We start from the raw sequence: 24,047 nt of genomic DNA, 5'->3' as shown, positions 1-24,047 counted from the left end.
CTGCAGCTGCGTTGATTGACTCTAATTGGGGAAATTGCTAAATGGGGCCCGCAGGCAATTAGATCAGTGTGAATGTTTGCATCTATCACTAGTTGGCAGGTGTAATGTTCTTAAAATGATGATTCTGCCAAAATTATTATATTCTTTTAGATGAGTTCCATTGCAGATATCGCATAATCATTTGGCACAATTACAGTCTCTCTGTATGAATTTCATATGGGCACGTAGGAAATCTCGCAGAGCAATGCAATACATTGTGTTACCGAGAGCTGTAGGTGGGTGGGCTGTCCCGGATTTTACTATTTATTATTATGCATGTATGTTACAGCGTATGAATATACTGCTCACCGGTACAGGACCAAGTGATGTCGCCGAGTCCCCCTCTATGTATCAGATGCTGTTGGGCTCTGATGAGGAAAATTGCCTGTTCTTACAGTTAGATTGGAGCTATTACAAACGCACAAGATTCAAGACAGTGAAAGCTGCTTACAAAGTATGGAAAGCCATTAAGAAAATGTTTGGGATAGAAAAAGTCTCATGGTATACCACATTAACGGCAACGGGCCTCTTTCCAAGCGTATTCTGGGGCAGGATTCTGCACAATTGGCGGAGTAAAGGAATAAGAATGGTCTGGGATCTATATATGGAGGGGGGTATGAAATCAGTTGATCAGATTGCAGAGCAATATCTTGTACCCCGGGCAGACTTTTAAAAAATATTTACAGATCAGAGACTATCTCCTCAAAGTCAGGTGGAATATCCATGCTAATTCCCTTATAGAAGCTATTAGAAAGTCATCAAGAATTGGGATACTCTATATTCTTATGTTAGATACAAAACCTAATGATCTAGAGGTACACAGTTATAAATGGGAGAGTATACTCCGCAGTCATGGTAGACATCTTGAGACTTCCATTGAATTAGCCAACCGATTATTTATGTCCGCTAATTTAGCCGCTCAACATTACAAGACTATATTTTATTTGTACCTTACACCCAATAAAATTGCTAAATGTGGTGGAGAACAGGAGGAGAAATGTTTCCGATGTGGTAATCCAGATGCAGATGTGGTTCATATTTTTTATACATGTTCACAATTAGATAAACTACTGGAGTGTGTAGATAAATTTTTAACTGCAATTCTGGGATCCCCTATACATTTATCACCTATGCAGATTTTGTTGGGTGTAGAGATGGGTGTAAATGCAGATAGCGTACCGCAGAATGCTGTTTATCTCATTTTTGTAGCCTCAGCGGTGCTGCGGCTGTGTATAGCTTCCTGTTGGCTACAAAAGAAGGCCCCATCTTTGGATGCTTGGAGGGCTAGGTTCCTGGCTAAGTTTAATATTGAGTACAGTCTGTATGCTCTCTAAGGCAGCCGTAAACAGAAATTGTGTTTGCAAATCTGGGGTCCAGTTCTGTCTTATCTTGATATAGAAATATAATATGCTTCTTCGTGTTTTTTTTCCCAATTTTTTCCGTGACATCTCTGTGCTTCTTCTTTAATATCCCCTGTTCATATTTAATTTTATTATAACACTTGTATTGTGTTAGGCAATTTGTAACAGGATTTTTTGCTTATCAAAAGATTTTATTCTGTTGCATGTGCCATTTTCTCTTTCTATTTCGTGTTTTGCTAATAAAAAAAAGTTAAAAAATAAAATAAAAATGAAAGTATAGGGATGCATCATATTGACAGCAATATGACACTTTCCTGTGCTTTCCTCTTTGCTGGCACACAATTGGCTGCCTGGTGTCAATGCGGGCAACCTTGCACCATGGTGCAAGGTTGCCTGCGTTGCAGGGATGATTGTTTCTGTGCAGGAAGGGATACATCCCTTTGCACAAAAACAATAATTGATGATGTTTTTCTCCTTCTATATGTGCTGTATTCAGCAGTACATAAAGAAAGAGCAAAAAACTTGTTGTACCACTTAAACACCTCTCTTGGGGAGGCGTTAAAAGTTGACACATTCCCAAGTTTACGAAACCTTGTAAATCTGGGAATGTGTCAGAATCTATGGGTGTTGCATGGAGCACCCACAGCAACACCCACAGAACACCCCTTTCATGCAGAGTAATGCATGAAAGGGGGCATATTTACAAGGCCATGAAAAGCCATGCAGGGTGGCTTTGCGTGGCCTTGTAATTATGGCTCAGCATAATGTGCCATCTGAGCGTCACACAAAGTGATGCTCCTGTGGTGCAGGGGGCTTGTAAATATGCCCCACAGTCTCTTGTCTAAGTCTAGAGGTGCTGGACCTGTTGGAAAACAGACAATTCAGTTAAATCCATAAGCAATCCGATTTCTAGCTTGGCTGTGATTATTTCCCAGGGTGAATGAGTGGACCATTTTAATAAAAATATATGGAAGAGGATAATGAAGTACCGCAGTCAGCCACCCCCATCTTCCCTCTCTCAGTTAAATTGACTCTTGCTGAAGTTATATCTGGTATTATAAGAAACCCCTCAAACAAAGCTCTGATGTCCAATGGGGTCCACATGGACCTATACAAAGAGTGAGTCCAGCTGTGATCACTCCTTCTTACTAATATAATTAAGTCAGCCTCTAAAACAGGGGTGCCTACATCCTGGAGATCTGCTATAATAGTCCTCACCTTTAGAAAAGATAATTGATGATCCTCATCACCACTGCCTAATTTCATTGTTGGACTCAACCGTCAATGTCATTGGGTGATCTTTACCGGACAGGATAATGGCTTGAATTGATGGATCCAACGGTTTGGCGAGAGCCCACTATGGGTTTCATAAAAATGGTGTTTGCCCATTAGAACAATGTTTAAATATAAACCTAGTGATCAGTAAACATAACTAAGCAAAATGCTATCCCATATCTTCTTGTCCTTCATAGATCTTTCATGCAAATTCAATAGCATAAAAATATCAAGATTGTGGTCAGCTTTATTGAGAAAGGACTAGATAAGGATCTGGCGGAGTTTTGTGGAGAATTATGCATGGGTAAGTCAGCAACTGTTGAAGTTTAGAAACAATGGAGAGTGCACTAGCCCTTTCATATAAGCAAGGGCAAACAAGGGTGTGTCTTAGCCCCCCTTCTATACATAAATGATCTGGGTTTGTTAAAAGTAAAGCGCAGGTGCCACGATTATAGCAAAAGTAAAGAAATAGAAAAAAACATCTATTTCTTTACTTTTGATTACTAGACAACATAGATTACAGCACTTCATTTGCACTACAGAACAAGCGCGTGAAAGACTGGGAAAGCTATCACCATCATGGGGATGCCCTCTGTGGTCAAGGAGGGGTGGAGCGAGGTGCGCTGCATTGGAGAGGCGGAGCGAGGCATGCACGCTTGTGTGCGTGATCGCAAGCTGGTGGCCAAGCCTTTGGTAGCACTTTTAAAACCCACTTACAAAATGTCTCGCAAAGCAGCACATGCGCTGACTCAGCGGGACCTAAAAAGGGCTTCAAGGTCATCTTTAATTGTTTTTGTTTGAGTTACTGTCCTTGCCGCAAATCCTCAGCAGCAAAAATGAGGCCTGTGAGGAGCTAAGGGAGGGACGATGTTGGTCAACTCTGTGACGTCATCAGTCACCGTGCGCATGACGTCACTATTGCTACATTTGGTAGTTTGATGAATATTAAAAGAGCACACTAATTTATTCTATTAGCAGAGAAAAAGCTGAAATGCTGTACTATGTTTTGGGTATACCTGTCCATAATTCCATCCATAGGCTTGGATGTTCTTTTCATTTCCCATGTAAAGCATTCCATTCTCGTTCAAAACATACTCATTCCTCTCTTCCTCTTCCTCCATGTAGACTTCATCATCTGAAAGCAATGAAATGTGGTTATTGCTAGACATGTTGTAAACAAATGTCGACCGAGTTATACGTCGCTCAATCAATCCAGTTTTAGTTTAGAAAGAATGAATGCACCATCACCGATTTTGAAAAACTTTCTAAATTGTGCTTACCTGAAACCCAAGGGTTAAAGAGCAGAACAAAGTTCCCTAAGGTGTAGGTGCTAGGCTTGTCATCATAGGTGATCTCGACACTCAGCTTATAACGTCCGATGATGGCATTGGCTGGGCAGGACATGATAACATTCAGGGAGTTTGCAGGACTGGACTCCACTATCGCTCCCCAAGATCCACTTCGCAAAAAACGGGTGACCGGGAAGACAACCTTTGTCTTGGATGGTTTTTCGACTGCTGGTCCTTGAAAGACACATCAAAGAACAAGTGTTCATGTAGTTGTATTAGATCGGACTGGCCTATGGGACAATCAGGTTGTGCCCGATGAGCTGCTCTGAAAAATTACAATGGGGGACGATATTTAGGCTTTTTGTGGGCCTGTGTTATAGTCTGAAGGGCAGGTCTTTACTGTTGATTTCCCTGATATTAACACAAATATTATCAGCAACAAACTCCAAACCAAGCAGTCTATGGTACCTTGAAAAATACTTATAAAGCTTCGTTACAAGTTCAAAACTGCCCCAATGTGTGTACACGGGACACTTTTTTTAAGCTTTCTAATTTCCTAAACCAGTTTTATTTTGGTCCGAACATGGTTGTAAGTGTTTTAAAGACAGGAAAGAAATTAAGTCGTACCTGTGTGGAAAAATGTGCAAGTGTGTGATAGGGATAAATTGCCTTTGAGAGATTTTGTGGCCCAGATTACTAAGAGAGTATCTTAAATGACCATAAGGAAATAAAGATTACAACTCCTGCTCTGGTGGCTAAAAGGGAGTGGACGCAACAATTCTAGGAAGTGGAAGTGATGTGTATTACTCTACTGTTAGCATAGATGTCAGAGGTCAAGTAGGGGTAAACAGAGTTAGGCATGGGCAGCCACGGCCGGCAGTGGGAGTACCTGCAAGGCGGTGACGTGGGGAGGGGGAGTGGCAGAGTGGGGGGTAGTAATGTATGGATTACGGAGTTTTACAGGTAAGTAAACATTTAAATAAATAAAACGAATTTCATTGCGCGCACTGCATCGCATTAGGGGATGCAGTGCACTCAATGAAATTTGCTTTCTTTATTTAAATGTTTAATTACCTGGGAAGCTACGTAATCCATACATTACTACCCCCACCCTGCCCCTCCCCCTCCCCACGTCACCGCCCTGCAGGTACTTCCACTACCGGCCGCGGCTGGGTATGGATAGTGGGTGTCTCACATTTGGAACCCATACAACACCTTTGCTATCCTTAGTGCAACATGAGGACCATAGTGACATGGGGTGAATGATGATTAAAGCTTCTTATAACTTTCTATTTATGAATATAAGAATCTTCCGGGAAAAGTTTCAGACTAAGGGTCAGTCATGTTATATAATTATCGTCCAAAGCTTAGTAATCTCACATCTGGCACCCACTGCCTTTTTCATGATTTGATGTCTATGTCTGTGAAGTGACTATGGGCCATATGCATCATACAAATTCGCATTCGCAAAGGCCGAAATTCGCGAATGCGAATTTGCTAAATGGGATGTATGAATGAAAATCCGGTGCAAAATAAGGAATCGCAACATTTGCAATTCCTTATTTTGCAATTGCATTTAAGGAATCACACATTTTGCGATTCCGTAAAATGCAATGTATGAAGCTAAAAAAAATGCTAATTGTCCCTAAGAATCGCAAATTACCACCAACTTCAAGTTGGTGGTAATTTGCGAATTTCTTGAAATATGTACCAGACGTGGAGTTAAGAATAGGAACTCTATCTATACTTATCTATTTGCACCTAACTTCTCCATATTTGTGTCCACGATAAATATTCTGTCCACACAATATTTTTGCTTCCAGTATTCTATCAGTGTAAAGACTGTTTGCCCATTAGGGACATATTTGATAAGTGTTTATCTGACTTTGTAATAATTGTTTATAGTGCCCAATCTATTTATGGGAGGAGTGAATGAAAAATGTCAATAGCCTTTGTAGATATTGTGTGATGCAAATTCCTGTTCCTAGTATGAGCATAACACACTGATTTACTTTTTATAGGTCAGAGTTGTTGTGCCTCCCCAGCCTGGGTACCCACCAAGGACAACACTACACACAGAGTATAACACATCTTTATCCTTATGAGTATAACCCCAAACTCAACATTGCAAACCTGCATTTACTTCACTACACTCTAACGCTTACGGCACAGTTCTACGGAGTCCTTCAGGAGTCAACAGGGTTCCATCATTGCTAACTCACAAGGCACTACAAGTATGAGTGTTTGACACTTCCTGATAGAGGCGGGACTTGAAGAAATATCTTTAATTCTTCTTGCTTCTGTCTCTTTCTAGGTGTGCTTAGTTCTGTGGCACACTTAGAAGGAGAAAAATGCATCTAAGGATTATTTTGTGCAGGAAAGAGCCCCTTCTTGCAAAAAACAAATCCTGCGTGTGACCAAAATGCAAGTTTGGCTGCGTTGGCCCTAGCCAACACATAGTCCGCCAGCGCAGTGGGAGAGCTGTGCTCTTTATATTATTAAATATGCTGCAATCCTACCCTCTCCATTTGACAGAGTGCAACAAGTTGTGTTGCTGCATTGCGCTGCATGAAATATTGATAAATCTGGCCCTCAGTGTATAACCAAAAAATCTAGCTGGACTTTACAATTAGGTGAGTCTACAAGATCAGCCCTAAAATTGTTTTTGAAATGGAAAACACATGTTTTCGAGGTGAGCGCATAATGATGATTACCTGTTTGTGCAGTGAATATGATACTTTTCCAGCCTTCGACAGATGAGTTGAAGTTTAGGGTGATTGGGAAAGTCTGTCCCCTTCTGACGACCAGCCCGGGGAAGTTAAATACATCTGTATGATGGGCTTCTTTGATTGACTTTATCTCTATAAAAAGATGAAATAATATTTTAATTTAGATAGTGACCTTGGCAAAACATGCATTTTTGCTGATTTATGTCTTAGTAGTAGTTCTTAAGATAAAGTTGTAGCAATAGAAAGGTTTTAGTCAATTTCAAGTTTGTTTTGAATTCACTTTAAAAGACACACTAATGAAAAGCCGTCCGTTTACAACCAGTACCAAGCAAAAATATGTCTGATAAGTTTAAACATCCATTTATGGAACAAATAACTCCACCATATCAGAAACAATCAACACAATTTAAAAAACATCCTACTTGTAGGTAATTCGTTTTTAGATTGAGATGGGTGAGGATCTTCTCAAGCAACAACCACAATTCCTGTTAGGGTGAACCTCAAAAGTCCAGTAGTGGCCCGTGGTGGGAGTTCTGCTGGGCTCTGATGTGAAGCAGGGAGTTGCAGGGTGGGGGTAGTAAACTATGGATTACGGCAGATTAGAGATAAGTAAACATATAAATAAATGAAACTAATTTCATTGCGCGCGCTACATCAGCAAATGCGAAGTAGGCACTTAGTTCAGAAGGCAGCAATTTCCCAGATCAGTCATTATCACTAAGATGGCCAGTCACAGATGCTTCTGCTCCACGAGAATCTTTGATTTTCTTCCCACAAACGTGCTTGGCAAACTTTAAGGCGGATTTCACATCTGTGAAGTAATGCGGGGTACCATCATACGAGACTTTCAGCTTGGCAGGGTAGAGCAAGGAGTAAGGGATTTGTGCCTGTAGAAGTATTCTCTTGGCCTTTAGAAACTCACGCCTCGCCGCCTGTACAGCCGGGGTAAAGTCCGGGTAAAACGATATGTTGTTGCCTTTATATGACAGTTGGCCTTTTTCCCTCGCCATTCTCAGTATACCCCCCACTGGAGGTTTCTGGCCCAAGGATCTGTGTGCTCTTTCCACCACAAAAACAGGGGACAAATGGGGGTTGAACAGCTCATGCAGTAGGTCTGTCAAGAAGGTCTTCATTTTGGAAAGGCAGTAGTCTCCGGAATGCCAGAAATACGTAAGTTATTTCTATGTGACCTTGCCTCCAAGTCATCGTTCTACCGCGGATGACGCTAAGGAGTTTATCCATATGCGGTAACTGTTCTTTGGTCTCCACTTGAAATTTCTGGAATTCGGTTTGGCAGTTTTCTAGGACATCTAGGCGAGTCTCATGTACATCCACTTGGGTCTTGACCGAGCCCAGCTGTGCAGTCAGGGGGTCTAACTTGGAATCAATGTTTCTCAGGCTTGAGCGCATTTCCAGCATGAGAGTGCGCAAATCCTCACCTTGATCCTCCGCGTGCATTTCTTGTTGGTCGTCCCTCTGCGCATCCGAAGTAGCTTAGTTTGGTACGTGGAATGTTTGTCAAAGGTGAGCTTCGGCCGTTTGGCATCCTGCTTACCCATGTCGAGATGGCCAAGTCAAAGTACGTCCGAAACACGATCAGGGCGGATCCAGCAACCACGATCAGCTCTCTGTGCCAGCGCCTGCCCCCTCAGCCGCCGAGTCCCTCCCTGTGTTTATCACCACTTGAGGTGTCCAGCACCACGTGTCTCAACACAGGCCCTCTTCAGCCCCGCATAGTTGCGCTCCATGTGTCAGCACCCCTCCATGTAGTCCACCTTCCGCCTATAACACCGACCAGGTGCTACAGGGGAGGGAGGCCAATATGAAGTTCTGATAACCCAGTATTTAAGGGGGCGCTCAGCTAGTCATCTCCAAGCACACCTCACCTCCTCCTGGAGCTGCACAGCAAAGGCGTCTCAAGGCCCACAAATTATAGCACTTTCCCAGCACCAGTAGCGACCATCCCTCAGCGGTGAATGAAAAGAGTGATAAGGCAGTCACACAGCCACCTCCTCATGCTCTGTGGCATCTCTTAACGATCCACGAGGTATGGCAGTGAGAGGAAACTGCAGAGGGTGCAAAGTCACCATCCGGTCTTGCGCCTCCCTCCACCTCCACCTTAAAAGCAAATGTCTAAAATGGCGGCATTAGGCCTTCCCGTGCACTCAGGATTCGCACCTCACCTGAAATAAAACCACCAGTCAGCGCAGAGGTAGGGTAGCCTCCACAGGTTTCACCAGCATCCGTGGCTCTCTCGGGCTTCGCACACAGCTCTGATGGCGAGGGCAGTTCTCGCAGGGGGCCCATACTTCCGATCTCAGGCCACAGCCCCTGGTCCCCCAGCAGCTTCAAGCTCGAGTTTCAGAGAGGCTGCACACAGCACTCCCAGAGGGCATTGTCTGCACAGGCAGCCGGCGGCACCTCCGTCTCCCACACAGATATGCCCTAAAATATGTTCACGGATGCCCACATTTGATATCAGTCTGATCATCTGTTGGTCAGCCTGTCAGGGACGTCAATCATAGGCTCGCCAAAACACCGTTTGCCAGGATTTTAGCAGGATTTCAAACCTAGCCGGTGGAGCGCACTCAGCGAGCGGCCATTCCGCTGCTCGGCAAACCACGCCCCCCCCCCCAAAGCAGTCAGGCTTAACTTAGAGGCAATGTATAAAGTATTTGTGCAGCATGCAAACAGTAATGTAGTGAAAATACAGCACAAAAGAAATCCCATACCAATTTTGAAAAATAGAGAAAATCTAAATAAATAAAATGACAGCAAAACAAATTAAAGCCAAACAGTAAAACCAGAGTTATGAGTTTTTACATTTTTTTGTGAAAAATAGAACCTAAAAGTTCAATCCGCCAACTGTAGACATGTATGAGCACGAGAGTGGGATAAAGTCAAAGGTTATGGCCCACCAAGATGGAGAGATGTTCCAATACATGTGGTGGATTGGGCCCAGTCTCAGCTTATTTTCGGACTTAGAACAAATACTGGAGCAAAATGATTGGGAAGGTAAAGTTCAGTGGAGCAATGCAGCTGGCGTTGTCTTAGAAGGAGGTGCCATTGTCGGGTAGCTGCTGGGCAAAGCCTCGGTGAAGATTTCTATGTTCGGACTTTGTCACTTTTTTAAAAGTAAAAAATCTTCAGCGGGACAAACCTGCATGATGTAGTGGACGAAGGCTCCATGAGGCTGGATACTCTCATGAAGAAGAGACACTAAACAGGATTTACTGATTCGGACAAGAATGTAGCGGGAGCTACCGCGAAGTCTCGAGCAGATATGTGCCTTGGGCGGATCAGCGAGCTTGTAGGTCCCTGTCTCCTGTCAGTTCTCGGACGACTTTGGTCGTCAAGAAAGGTACCGTTTCTGTACAAAACCTAGGGTAGACTCAGGCACGCACCATAGCACTACGGCGCTAAAATGTGTGTCTAGCGCAGGCAGTTGAAATCAGCACCAGTGCTAGGGAGAGAGGGTAGAGAGCCACATCTCTGTGAATATGGTGCTCTCTCCCTGTCATGCAACGCAGCACAGTCTCTTTGGGTGCTGTGCCTTGTTGTGTGACACCTTTCAGAATTTGGGCCTGAGTGTCTCACGCATGATATGTTACCCGAATGAGTTGGAAAGGCAACTATCGTTGATTCTGAGATGGATGGCTTCTTCATCATTGAATATGCAATATTTGATAAAGGCCTCAAGTCTTTCAACGGACTCAGTCATCATTTCTCCAGCATGCTGTCTAGCTTTGTTGAAAATGTACCTTTCATGGTCGACATTCGGTATTGGATTGAACTCGATTCTTAATGCCACCTTAATATGACAGTAAGATATTTGATCAGATTATGGTATTTTCTTTATCGCTTCTTTTATACCGTCACCTCCAACGTTTTTTGAGTATTTAATGATCTTTTTGTCATTTGTTTCTTCTAGGATGTCAATGAAATCATTAAATTCTCTGTCCAGACATTGGAACCTTACATATCTTGAAGATATTTCTGTCGTGCTAAGCACAACTGGCAACTTTGGTAATTGTCTCTTCAAGTACCGATGGCTCCATAAGCACAAACATTGCACGTTCACTTGAATTGTTGCGGATGCTACTTGCTACTTTGAACGCACTGGTCTTTAGCCAGAACTCAGCTCGAAGTTGGATGCCTCATTCATCATTCTATCTGGTGGGTACAATTATGTCTTACTGCCTAGATGCCTCTGCTTTCCTTGGTGCACTTTTCTGCACTTGGCTATCATGGTCCTCTGTGCTTCTCTGTACCTGGTTGTTGCTGCCTTTAGCACTGTCGTACTGCATGTATGCTGGCTCTTTGCTATGTTGTGGTGCAGTACCTCTTCTTTTGGCCTTACCAGCAGGTTTCTGGCTTTCTGTGACTAAACTTCGCCTGTTTCAAAACCTTGCACTGGCTGGAGAGGTGCTTTGACTCCACAAGCCCCAACCATTGACTGCTTCACTTCGACTGAGGCACACATGGCTTGCATGAGCAGTTTGATGGACCTCGGCCAACTCTCAGGGAGAGCACTCTTGTTACTTTGGGTTGCAGATCCCCTAATTTATCACTAAGTGTAGCGTCCTCCCCAGCCTGGTAGCATGCAAATGACCACGCCGCACACCAGGCTCTGTAGTGTACATTTCTATTCTTCAGACTGCAACCGTTAACTAGCTGTACGCATTGCGTCATGAACTTTATTACCACACCCAGACACACTCAAACGATTACGTCATTTCTACAGAGTCCATCAGGGACCAGAAGAGTCCTGCTATACATATTCATAAGACACTACACCCCCTTTCTGGAAATGCTAAAAGCAGTAGAATTATTTGCTAAAGGCTTTAACATAAAATGTATTTCATTATTGGGGAAGATTGCATGAAAACAAGCAGATAGCGATTCCAAGCTGATCCAGACTGAAATACCAGATGTCCAGAGAACAATAAAAAGCAAAAATGGGAGAAACAAATGATTTCCTATTATGCAGTTTTAAATTGCTCTTGAAGACTGATCCAGCAAAGTGCCAGGTAAACACTAGAATGCCCTTTCAATTTTTACAATGAATTCATTCCTTCTAAAATCCGTGGGTTCAAAGATTCCAACAGAGAGAAGAGAGCCACAATCATAAAATGGTGCTGCTTCTAGGTTTACTCTTGTAATAGAGGACATTGTTGTTCTTCCCTGTCTACTTACCTAATCTAATGCTCACACTACTTAACAAGGGTATGTTCCTCTGAAGAGCCTTAATGAAAGTGAAACCTCATGATGTCAGGTATGAAATGAAAAATGTAAGGACTGCATCTTCCATTGTGTTAGGGAGTCTTACTGAAAAGGCAAGCGTGAAAACGGGAAAAGCTTTGCGCTTCCTTTCTTTGAGTGCTACCTCAAACTGCAATCATGTGTATGACCTTTTCCACTTTTCAACCACTGATCTATACCAAAGGACTGCCTGCCTGAAAATGTATCCATCTACTTCTGCTACATGAAGATTGAAAAAGAAAATGAGCAGTAAAAGAACTCTATCTACTTCAATGCTATGGGACTTTACTAAAGGCACACATCTGTGAAACAATTCTGTTCTCTTTTGCTTGAATGCTGTCACAACCTGGTTTTACATCTTAGAAACCTGAACAATGGCGGCTCCTCTGCTGTGGCGGAGTAGCGTTGCCCCACTGCTTTCTCGCAGTGCGAGAAGCAAAAATATAAAATGCCAATACCTTTAAGTTATTACCATTTTATGTTTTTTTTACTGCCTGCTGGCGGGTGGGGGGACTGCTCTGCTTATGGAGTAGGGCAGGGGAGGAGTGGTTTGCCCACTCCTGAGTGCTCAATGACTGTTTGGTTGGCCCTCTCTGGCCGCTCTTCATGCAGGTTTCATTGCATGGCCCACCCGTCCAGCCCCTGGCTGAGCACTGTGTCACTGTGCTCAGACCAATCCCAACGCTCCATTGGAGGGTTGTAATTGGTTTAGGTGTAGGAGCCTGGCTGCCTGCTTCCTTTTCCGACCTGAAGTCAGACACAGGAGAGCAGGAGAGAAGACCCGGGACCCGGCGGCGGCAAGGTAAGGTAAGTTTTATCTATTCTTTTTTTTTTATGCAGCCTGCAGCCGACCATCTCCGCCCCCACCCCCACCCCACTCGCCCATGCACCCACCAGCGAGACATGCTGGCCGCTCCTGAACCTGAAGCTTCTTGGCCCAGTGATCTGCACCCTTTTTAGAATAGACACTGTTTTGCAGCATTCAAAGTTGGCAACACCTAGCAGGCCTAATTTCCTCTGAAGAGCCTCAATGAATGCAAATTCTCATCATGTCAGGAGATTGCCATAGTGAAAACTTAACAATACTTGTGAAAGGAAATGACTTCACTAAAATTGTATCAATATTTTACTGCTAAGTGAAGACTACAAAATGAAATGAAAAATGCAAGTACTACATCTAAAACAAGGCTCTGGAACCTTGCTTGAGGCAGCTTTTATAAAGGCAAACGCCTGGGAAAGGTTTTGAGCTTCTGTTTAATTGTACAAAAGTCTGTGATTATATTTTTGAAACCTGCAGCATACTCAGCCAGTATGTGGTTATTTGAGTGTTTCTGCAGCATTCAACATGAGCACCACCTAACACGGTTAAACGAGGTTTAAAGAAATGGAAGCGTTGTTATGTTCATAGATTAATTACAAATGAAAGGTCATTATCACACTAAAAATTGATCATGATTTTACTGCTAAATGGAGATTGAAGAGGCAAATGAAAGATGCAATGGCTACATCTAGGATAAGGTCATGGGCCATTATTGAGGTCAACATAGCAGAAGACACAAACCTAGGGAAAGTTCAGTGCTGCTTTGTTTGAGTGATGCCACAAAATGTCTTCATGTCTTTATGGCCCACATGCATCAAGGGTTTTTGCATTCGCAAACGGTGCGAATCGCAAAAATCAGCCGTTTGCGAATGCAAATGCCTTTTTTGGGATGCATTAAGGTTTTGGCTTTTTGTGGCTTCCATCGTGGTGTGACCCACCTAGCCCAGCCTAAAAATGTAGGCTTCTGTTTAGAGCTTGATCTATTGTTTGAAAAATGAGTCAACCATCGATAAAGATGAAAAATTTAAAAATTATTTAACGAAACTGATAAATTGCCTTAAGTATTAACATGAAAGCATACGTAAAAATGAAACAGAGACAAAATGTGCAAAATGCACAAGACAGCCGTATTCATTTGTAGGCTGCTCTTAGATTTTCCCTTTCACAAATAGAAGCCTTAAAAATTGCTGAACCAAGTACAAATGTATTTGATTGCTTTACCGTAATACAACTTGCTTAGAATTATCGTGATAGCTGCAGAATGTTCCTGCTTTATAAAATGTATTATTTGTATTATTTGTTTAAGCTACATATTCTTGATGCACATAGCTACAACTCCTATCTATCTCGTGTTCATACAATTCTGAATAGAGAATCGCATATTTTAACAATAACTCTCACTTGGATGAAATATGAAAAGCATTACCTAACCAGAAATCTGCAAGCAAATGTTGCTGTCTTTAGTATAGCTCAGTGTTACATAGTGAAACATTTAATAAATGGTAGAATAGACTCCGTATTAAACTCTCATGGGAACCAAGATTAATCTTTCCAGAAACACAAACGTTTAGCAATGCCTTTTACATATTTGATAGTCGACCTCATGTATTTTCCCTGAGAAAGGAAGAACAAAGACTGCTCACCATCAAAAGATGTATTTCCATTGGACTGGAGTGATCTAAACTGCAACAACATATTCACATGTGTTCTTGTCTTGTATATTAGTGCATGTTTCCTAGTTAGTTAGAACAGGTATTCCTTTTCGGTGGTCTGTCTGCAGCAGACTACTGCAATAAAGATTCTGCTGATGGCTACTGATGATGTCTGTAAGGATCCCAGATATCCTTGATGGAGGTAGCTACTGCTGCATCTGTTCCCTTTAATTTTCCTTGTTGAGGCTTTATTTGCATAGATTGCTATTGCAACTGTATGCTGATGTTTTTTAGATACTTGGGACTCAGCTGAGTTTCATGAACTGCTCTTTATGGGGAGTTTGACTACTTCATTTGATGTCTCACCTAATGCTCCTTTGAACTCACACTTTTCCTGAACTCTTTATGGGTTCTATCAACTTATGAATTTGGGACCTTAATTTAGAATAGGGACTAATCTTCCTTTATGGAACACACTTGTCATTTGGTATTACCATTGACTCTAACAACATAATTTCTTGATTAATTTTTATGTAAACCAATTTATCTGCATTACTAATTGAATAAAGACACAATAAAAAGATTTTTGAAACCAATCTAAAACTCTCATTCTTTACTGAACTGAAGAACTGATCAACTTAAATGTCAATTGAGACTGATGTGATTTGTATTCAAACAAAAATGGTCAAAGAACTGTCATTAAGAAGATGAAGATTTGGGGTGGAGTAGGAGGCCATTCTTGAAAGTTACAGGATGATTGTACTGGAAAGTGAATTTTGGACTCTTTCCACACTATCACCATCTCTCTTCCATCTATTTCCCTTGCCATGATGAGGAAAATGTTATTGCTTTTTCCAAGACTGGTCTGTCAAGTGGTGGTTCAGGCAACCTTCATGAGTAACCTGAACTGTTGGAAATTTATTTTCCTGGGTGCCTCCTTGGGACCGCTGAAAAAATGACAAAGTCTACAAAATGCAGAAGCAGAAATGAATATTAGGCTGCCTCAACATTGTTCTGATCTACTGCTCTGGACAGACTGCATTGGATCCTGGTGTAAAAAAAGAATTGTTGTTAAATCCCTCGTGCACATACATAGAGCCGCGCATAAAACCAGGCTCAACTATTTGAGGAAAAAGTAATCTCCTTTGTCCCCGGTCCCTTGCTTTACAAAACAAACCCATTTCAGCTAATAATGCCAAGATTCAAGCAGGCTCACTCTGGAGGTACAGGTCTTCCTGTTCTGCCAAACCTTGGAATGCACCCTTGTCAACTCTGTGCAAAACGCATAATGTTGTGCATTTAAGTAAGGCCTGAAGACCTGGCTGTATGGGCAGTTACTATCCTTCATGCTTGGTATCCACCTTCAGTTATCTCAGTATCAGGACACCTGTATGGGTTTTGGACCTCTTTAGCAAATATATAACATAACATACCATAACCTCAGTTGAAAGGGGCACAGCTGCCTCATACCAGGCTGTGTGGTGTCTGAATGTTTGTGATAGCTGTAGAGCAAAGGCTATTTTCTATGTCACCTTGTACTCACTTGCTCACTCACTATATGAGGAGGACAACATCTATAACACATTGTGATATTTTCAACCTCTTGCAAAGGGTCATTATTTTCTTCTTTGGAAAAGTTTTGAAGTTGTTGAGTTATCTTTCCACCTGTCTTTCTCAGGGCCAATATATTCCCTCTCAAACTATGTGCCCAACCTTTGAACATGTAGTAAAAATCATGGAGGCAAAGTTGAGTCCAGCGCTAACCTATGGCTCAGTCATCTTTCGAGGAATGAATGCTAAATTACTGGACCAGCTACAAATCAAGGCTTTTAAATCTGCTCAATCTATTTCAAGATTCTGAAGAAAATTATGCGGAAATTCATTTGGAGTTCGGTCTTCAAAGTCAAGTCCTAGTGAGACAGGCTGCCTTTCTAAACAGCCTACACACACCTTGTTCCTATCCGAGCTTGATTCTCCAGGAAATGTGTGTTGGAAGAAATCAATAACTCAGATTACACTGGTTCTTGGAGATCTCACTTATCAGTGTGCTTTCACACTTTTGACTACCAGCCACACAGATTTTTAGAAATTAGTAGGGTTTCCTTTAAGAACCTTTAAAATCTAGTGACAATACAACTCTCCTTTATAGCAGATAAAGATACTTTAGCAGCCAGGAAGCACGCTTGGACAGTAATAAACTCCTCCGAAAAACTTGAGGTCCAGTCTAACCCGCATTCACACTTTCCACCACACATGAGGGAAGCATTTCTCAAGTTAAGACTTGGCAGATAGTCAACTAAGGACGGTACCCCAATATGGTTGTACCAATGGTCAACAACTTGTTGGAGACATTGTGGTTATACAAAAGAATCCTTATTGCACATACTTTGTGTTTGTCCACACCTTCTACAGGCACAACAAACTCTGTTAAAACCATTGTTCTTAGAACCTAGAGTGAGAACTTGCTGCCAGGCTGTTAGGCATTGTTTATCGGCAGGTCAATTCCTTTGATCTACTGAATTATCAAGTTTTTGATCAAGGCAAACAATATGTTTATATCTGTATCCTAAATGGCCAGTGTTATGTACATGTGTTTCACCTGTTTAAATAAAAAAATATATGCCCCTGCTAAAATGGGGATTGGAAGATAAGCACTTTAGCTCTAACTTGCAGAGGTTTTATCTCATTTTACTATCAATATATAGTTGTTCATATGAACATTTGATCCATTTTATCCTATGAAAGATATAATTAGCATTAGGTCACAGGAATTAGTTAAAATCCAACTGAATTTTTTTAATGTCTTAAAGGTTGGTTATGATTGGTGATGTTTTCAGGAACCAATTCTTGTTTTATCACTTTATAATGTTTAGAAGGAAATGAAAAAACCTAAGAACTGTAGTACCGTCTTACACTGGCTCTTGAATATGATTGGTAATGTGATTAGGAGTCAATTCTTTTAAACTTGATACATTTATAAATGTTATCATATCTAGTTGGAAGACACCTGAAGCCAAGCACTTTAGGTTTTAGCATGTTTTGTTCTTGAGTGTTATTGATGTATAGTTGTTAATACCTTGGCTGCGTCAAACGTTCAGCTCCAGTGCTGAGCATTCGAAAAACGGGTGGGGCACCGTCGGCCAACGGACGTTCGCAGCACTACCAAGGTAGTGCACGTGACGAACGTTGGCCGACGGCAGCAGCCAAGGGGTTAAAATGCAGTTTTTTAAATTTTGTTTATATTGTAATGATAATATTAACTAGATAATAACATCTTTTTTAATAAATAGATAGATCCCCTCATTTCATTCTGTGAAAACGTAACATATACACGTGGCAATTAGGGACGGTTCCTCCTCAAGAGCGGAGGAGCTTAGCCCTGCCTGCTGCCAGCGCAGCAGTCAAACACAAATAAGTAAAATGGCATTTCCATGCCAGTTTATTTATTTGCCATGGCAGTGGCTTGTGCCGTTTACAGTGCAAGGGTGGGGGGGGGTCTGAATCCTGCTAATGCAGGATGATAGCACTGGTCTACAGTGTGCATGAAGAGCCAGCAATCCAAAGGATGTAACACAGCCTGGAGATTGCTGGCATAGGTCCCTAGCCTCAAAATGATCAGTGGGTTAGTCTGTTCCAACCAATCTTGGAGCTATTCTCATGATTATGAGAGTAGCTCCAGGATTGGTTGGAATTACATTTCACTGAGCAGGAATGGATGTCCTTTCTTTTTCTGCTCGTGGACAACAAGGATCTGATTCCCGGCAGAGAAGTGCTGCATCGGTTGTGCTTCAGCTCCTTATGGTGAGTTGTGCGCCATCACGCCCTTCCATACTTTTTTAATGCTAGCAGCAGCCACTAGTAGCAAAGCTGGCACATTAAACAAATAAAACAGTGAAAAGAAGCGTTAGCTTAGAGAGTGGATTGAAAGAAGGAAGCACTTTCCAATTTAAGGATGTAGGTTGGCCTGAAGTACCCATGGAAGTCGAACGTCATACTTGAAGACAGACAGGCAGTGTCCAGCAAAATAGGTCCTGGGCCCAAAGTTGTTTTCAGGAGCTTACTGACGGCTGTACGAAATGTCAAGTTAGCAGAATACCATGGGTGACTAGTCTTCATTCCACTTGATGCCACTTCATGCCTTGTTCTTCTAGATGTCTCCTTATCTCACACTTTTTCTTCCCTTCTTCCTTTTCTTTTTCTCCTCCTTTCCCAATTTTTCAATCTCTCTTTCTTGGCATTGGTTAAAGGCTAATAATGGAAAATTATCCCATGGCTGTTACCTGTGTTCCCTCTAAGGTGCGCGCCTGGGAGCCCGCCCAGCATTTCTCTAATCAGCCTGCACGGAAAATCTAGGAGTGCACACCTAGTACAGTGCATCGGCAGAATAACTTGAAACCTTGTTCGACACCTTACAAGTCTCTATGACCAGTGCTCATTACAGCTGTCCGTGCAGGAGTGGATTTCAATGTCTGTAGCATTAAGTGCTTCTGGGGGTCCTGTGTTCACAGGGGCATCCGGCACGGCTCGCGGATAGGGAGCTGGTGGGTGCGGGCTGCTTTAAAAAAAAACTTATCTTGCTGCCACCTGGTCACGTGTTTTCTCTCCTGCTCGCCTGTGTCTAACTCCAAGTTGGAACAGGAAGGAAGCAGTTAGGCTCCCACCCCTAAGCCAATGACAACGCTGCAATGCAGGGTTGTGATTGGTCTGAGTGCCATGACATGGCACTCAGCCGGGGGCTGGAGGGGTGGGCATGTTCATCAGTGATGTCATTTGAGATGTCATCAGTGATGTCATCAGTGATGTCACTGACCATGTCATGAATGATGTAATATGTGACATCATCAGCAGTGGATTGCGAATGCGCGAAATATATAGTTAGTTCAACTAACTATATAGGAGCAATTTCAGTGGTTTTTTATATGTTAATTCCTAACTATATAGGGCCTGAAACCTATGGTTTTTTCAGTGAATTTTCAAGGTTTTTTAAATGCTAATTCCTAACTATATAAGGCCTAAAACCTATGGTTTTTTCAGTGAATTTCAATGGTTTTTTTATATGTTAATTCCTAACTATATAAGGCCTGAAACCTATGTTTTTTTTAGTGAATTTCAAAGGTTTTTTAAATGCCAATTCTTACCTGAATAAGGCCTGAAACCTATGGTTTTTTCAGTGAATTTGCAAGGTTTTGAAAATCCAAATTCTATTAGCGGATAACGTTTAAATATGTTAATATCCTTGTGGGACCACCTGAGCAGCCCTAGGGATCCGATTTTTGGACCGGAGCAAGATGCTCTCTGATTGGGCCGTATTTCTTGCCTTCTGCCCCCCTGATTGTGCCGTATTTCTTGGCTTCTGCCCCCCTGATTATGCCGTATTTCCTGCCTCATGCACCCTGATTGTGCCATATTTGTTGCCTTCTGCACACTAATTGTGCAGTATTTGTTGCCTTCTGCCCACTAATTGTGCAGTTTTTTCTTGCCTTCTGCCCACTGATTGTGCCGTTTGTCGGGCCTTCTGTCCCCTGATTGTGCCGTTTTTTGTGCCCCTGCCCCCCTGATTGTATTATCTTTGCCAGTGTTGGTTCGCTGCTGGTATTGCCTTTCTCCGTGTTTTTTTTTTTGCTGCCGTTATTGTCTTTGCCTTTTTTTTTCTGCCGTTATTGTCTGGGCCAGTGTTTGTTTGCTGCCGTTATTGTCTTTGCCAGTGCTTGTTCTCTGCTGGTATTATCTTTGCCAGAGCTGTGTGGGCTGTGGGAGCTGTGTGGGCTATGAGAGCTGTTTGGGCTGTGAGAGTGTGGGCTGTGTGGGCTGTGAAGACTGTGAGAGCTGTGTGGGCTATGAGAGCTGTGTGGGCTGTGAGACCTGTGGGGCTATGAGAACTGTGTTGGCTGTGAGAGCTGTGTGTGCTGTGAGGGCTGTGAGGGCTGTGTGGGCTGTGAGGGCTGTGTGGGCTGTGAGAGCTGTGTGGGCTGTGAGAGCTGTGTGGGCTGTGAGAGCTGTGTGGGCTGTGAGAGCTGTGTGGGCGGTGAGAGCTGTGTGGGCTGTGAGCTCTGCTTCTTTTGTGCCTCGGTCTACCTAGGCGGGCTGTGAGAGCTGTGTGGGCTGTGAGAGCTGTGTGGGATGTGAGAGCTGTGTGGGCTGTGAGAGCTGTTTGGGCTGTGAGAGCTGTGTGGGCTATGAGAGCTGTTTGGGCTGTGAGAGTGTGGGCTGTGTGGGCTGTGAAGGCTGTGAGAGCTGTGTGGGCTATGAGAGCTGTGTGGGCTATGAGAGCTGTGTGGGCTATGAGAGCTGTGTGGGCTATGAGAGCTGTGTGGGCTGTGAGGGCTGTGTGGGCTGTGAGGCCTGTGAGAGCTGTGTGGGCTGTGAGACCTGTGGGGCTATGAGAACTGTGTTGGCTGTGAGAGCTGTGTGTGCTGTGAGGGCTGTGAGGGCTGTGTGGGCTGTGAGGGCTGTGTGGGCTGTGAGAGGTGTGTGGGCTGTGAGAGCTGTGTGGGCTGTGAGAGCTGTGTGGGTGGTGAGAGCTGTGTGGGCTGTGAGCTCTGCTTCTTTTGTGCCTCGGTCTACCTAGGCGGGCTGTGAGAGCTGTGTGGGCTGTGAGAGCTGTGTGGGATGTGAGAGCTGTGTGGGATGTGAGGACTGTGTGGGATGTGAGGTCTCTGTGGGCTGTGAGAGCTGTGAGAGCTGTTTGGGCTGTGAGAGTGTGAGCCATGTGGGCTGTGAGAGCTGTGTGGGCTGTGAGAGCTGTGTGGGCTGTGAGAACTGTATGGGCTGTGTTGGCTGTGAGAGCTGTGTGGGCTATGAGGGCTGTGTGGGCTGTGTGGGCTGTGAAGGCTGTGAGAGCTGTGTGGGCTATGAGAGCTGTGTGGGCTATGAGAGCTGTGTGGGCTATGAGAGCTGTGTGGGCTATGAGAGCTGTGTGGGCTGTGAGGGCTGTGTGGGCTGTGAGGCCTGTGAGAGCTGTGTGGGCTGTGAGACCTGTGGGGCTATGAGAACTGTGTTGGCTGTGAGAGCTGTGTGTGCTGTGAGGGCTGTGAGGGCTGTGTGGGCTGTGAGGGCTGTGAGGGCTGTGTGGGCTGTGAGGGCTGTGTTGGCTGTGAGAGCTGTGTGGGCTGTGAGAGCTGTGTGGGCTGCGAGAGCTGTGTGGGCTGTGAGCTCTGCTTCTTTTGTGCCTCGGTCTACCTAGCACAAGATGGATGCCAACACTTCCTGGTTTGTAGTGTTGACAGCCAATGAGCATGCAACTTTCTCTGGAAGGCATGCTGATTGGCTGCTACTGTCTATCAACACTCCAAAACTGAAACAGTTGGCTGCCATCTTGTGCCTCAGTAGACTAAGGCACAGGAAAGCAGGAAAACAAATGTGTAGAACTCAAAAAGGGGGCAGGGTAGAAGCACCCTGACCCTCTAGGCCTGCTCAGGGGGTCCCACAAGGACCCCCAAGGCCCCTAAAAATTATTATTTTTTTTTTGAAAAATCGCGGGGTGCTCGCACGGTGCTGGCACTGTGCGCGCTTATAGATATATAATTGATTTCAACTTGAATTTTCTCAGCAACTACTGGGGGGATTTACACCATTTAAGCAAAAGCGTGATCTGCGAATCAGACTCTACCATTTTGCCAAATTTCTTGTAATTCCGTTCAGCGGTTTGGGCTGTAGCCGTGTCTAAAGGTCCTATGGAAAATTGCATGGGGAAAACACGTTTTGGGACCCCCCTTTTTTCTCGGCCCCGGCTTCACGAATCCCCCCGAAACTTTCAGGGAAGGAGCGGAGCGTACCGCGCCATCTTCTTTGAGAAATTCACATAGATTGATCAACCGGCGCCAAAGTTATTCCCAATAGAATGTTGCGGATTTCCAATGGAAACTAGGTCCTAACTATATATACCTACTGGCGACCGCCAGTAGGTAATTAATATATATATATATATATATATATATATATATATATATATATATATATATAGAATGCTGTGCTTTATTAGTTCAAAAGTGCATGGAGAAGCGTCTGTGAACAGAGTTGAATGTGTCTGACTTCATTCTGAAATAGGTGGCAGTGGGATATTGTGACTTGTAGCTCTATCTTATAATAGAAGCATTTGTTTGATGCATGAGAGCCTGATTCTCCATCCAAACTTAATCCCAATGATATAACTGACACTTTATTATCTTTTATTACGAACACGTATTGTGATGCCACAAAACATCTTTTGATGGTATAAAACCTTAACACAGTTAAAGAAACGCAATTGTGTGTTTTGGACAGCACAGCTATGCATTGATAAGATAGGCCAAGAATGATACAGCCCTGTCACCTTTTACCTTTACATAATTAATTACTGCATATTTAATAAAGCAGAGGTGTACCTTTTTATTGGTCTCCCTCTGTATCTATTTTTCTTCCTCCCCTTCACACCTCACCCATTTCCCTTCTCTCCTTTGTTCCTTCAAATTCTGCCCTACATTTGCATTTCCTCTTAATCGCCACCTCCCTCTCATTAAGTGCTTTTCACCTTCCCATCTTTCCCTTCCACTCTCCTTTTATTAGCTCCCCGCTGTCTACTTTTCTTCCCTTGCATTTCTACTCTTTCCACTTTTCACTCTCATCATGTTCCACTCAAACCTTGCACTCCCAATCTCTGCTTTCCCCACTTCTCTTCACATTCTTTGTCTACCATAACTATCTTTGCCTTCAGACCTCTCTTGCTTTCTCACAATCCCTTTTCTGTGTTTTCTTCTTGCGCATATCTTTAAATCCACACCAGGAATCTATGTTTCATCTCAGGGTCATAAATTTAAATCTTGGTGTGGCCACTCAGCCTTTCATCTTTCTCAGGTCGATAAAATTAGTGCCAATGAGCTGGATAACAACATTTTAAATTTGATGTCAAGGTACCCTCTGGTGAATATGTGCTTTACAAATATGTGTGTTAAGAAAACAGAAATGTATTTTAAAATTGTGTTTTTCAATTTCTTTGCAATATTACAGTGTCATTATTCCCTCTGATCCTCCTTGAACCAGTAAATATCATACTTGTATCCATTCCCCTGACCTCCTTTTTCTACTTTGTCCCATCTTTTACTCTTCTGTAGCACTTTCATCCATGTCTCTTTTCCTCTTTCCATTCTTTCTTCCTTACATCCTCATTCATTCCCATCCTTCCTCCATTTGTGCTTTTCTTCCTTCTTCCTCCATTTGTTCCTTACTTTCTTTTTTTACTGCTCCTCTCTTCATCCCTTCTTTGATTTCTTTCTTTCTTATCCTCCACCCTTCCTTCTGCTTTTCTTCCTCCTTTCCTTTCTTCATTCTATTCATCCATCATACATTGTTCCCTTCCTTTCTCCTACTATCCCTTAATGTCTTCCTTTCACATTCTTTTCTTATTTCCTCCTTCTTTCATCCATTACCTGTTTATTTCCTCAATCCAGTATGCCCCTTACTCACTGCATTTGTTTCTGACTTCTTTAATGTGGTCCTTCTCTCTTCACTTATTTTCTTTTTAAACGGCACAGTGCAAGCACATTCTCTAGTATGCAAAGTTGCCGCAAGTCCTCAATTGACCTTTCCTGAGCTGCATTTTGAGATTTAAACACATTCTCTAATTTGAGTTCACATTTAAGTTG

General features: G+C 43.1%; 1 protein-coding gene across 1 annotated transcript in view; it reads right to left on the bottom strand.

The window, feature by feature from the left end:
- LOC147705959 (protein-glutamine gamma-glutamyltransferase E-like) overlaps positions 1 to 24,047 on the bottom strand; it is a 105,119-nt gene that overhangs the window by 65,335 nt on the left and 15,737 nt on the right. Inside the window, exons 2-4 of the mRNA XM_086932423.1 lie at positions 6,679 to 6,825; positions 3,956 to 4,198; positions 3,692 to 3,810 (exon numbers count right to left, since the gene is read on the bottom strand). Coding sequence (XP_086788549.1) covers positions 3,692 to 3,810; positions 3,956 to 4,198; positions 6,679 to 6,825 — 509 coding nt within the window. The remainder of the gene's footprint in view (positions 1 to 3,691; positions 3,811 to 3,955; positions 4,199 to 6,678; positions 6,826 to 24,047) is intronic.

The sequence above is a fragment of the Lissotriton vulgaris genome, chromosome 7 (genome assembly GCF_964263255.1).
Source record: "Lissotriton vulgaris chromosome 7, aLisVul1.2, whole genome shotgun sequence".
In the NCBI taxonomy this organism is placed as follows: domain Eukaryota; kingdom Metazoa; phylum Chordata; class Amphibia; order Caudata; family Salamandridae; genus Lissotriton; species Lissotriton vulgaris.
This window is presented reverse-complemented; position numbering and strand designations above follow the sequence as displayed.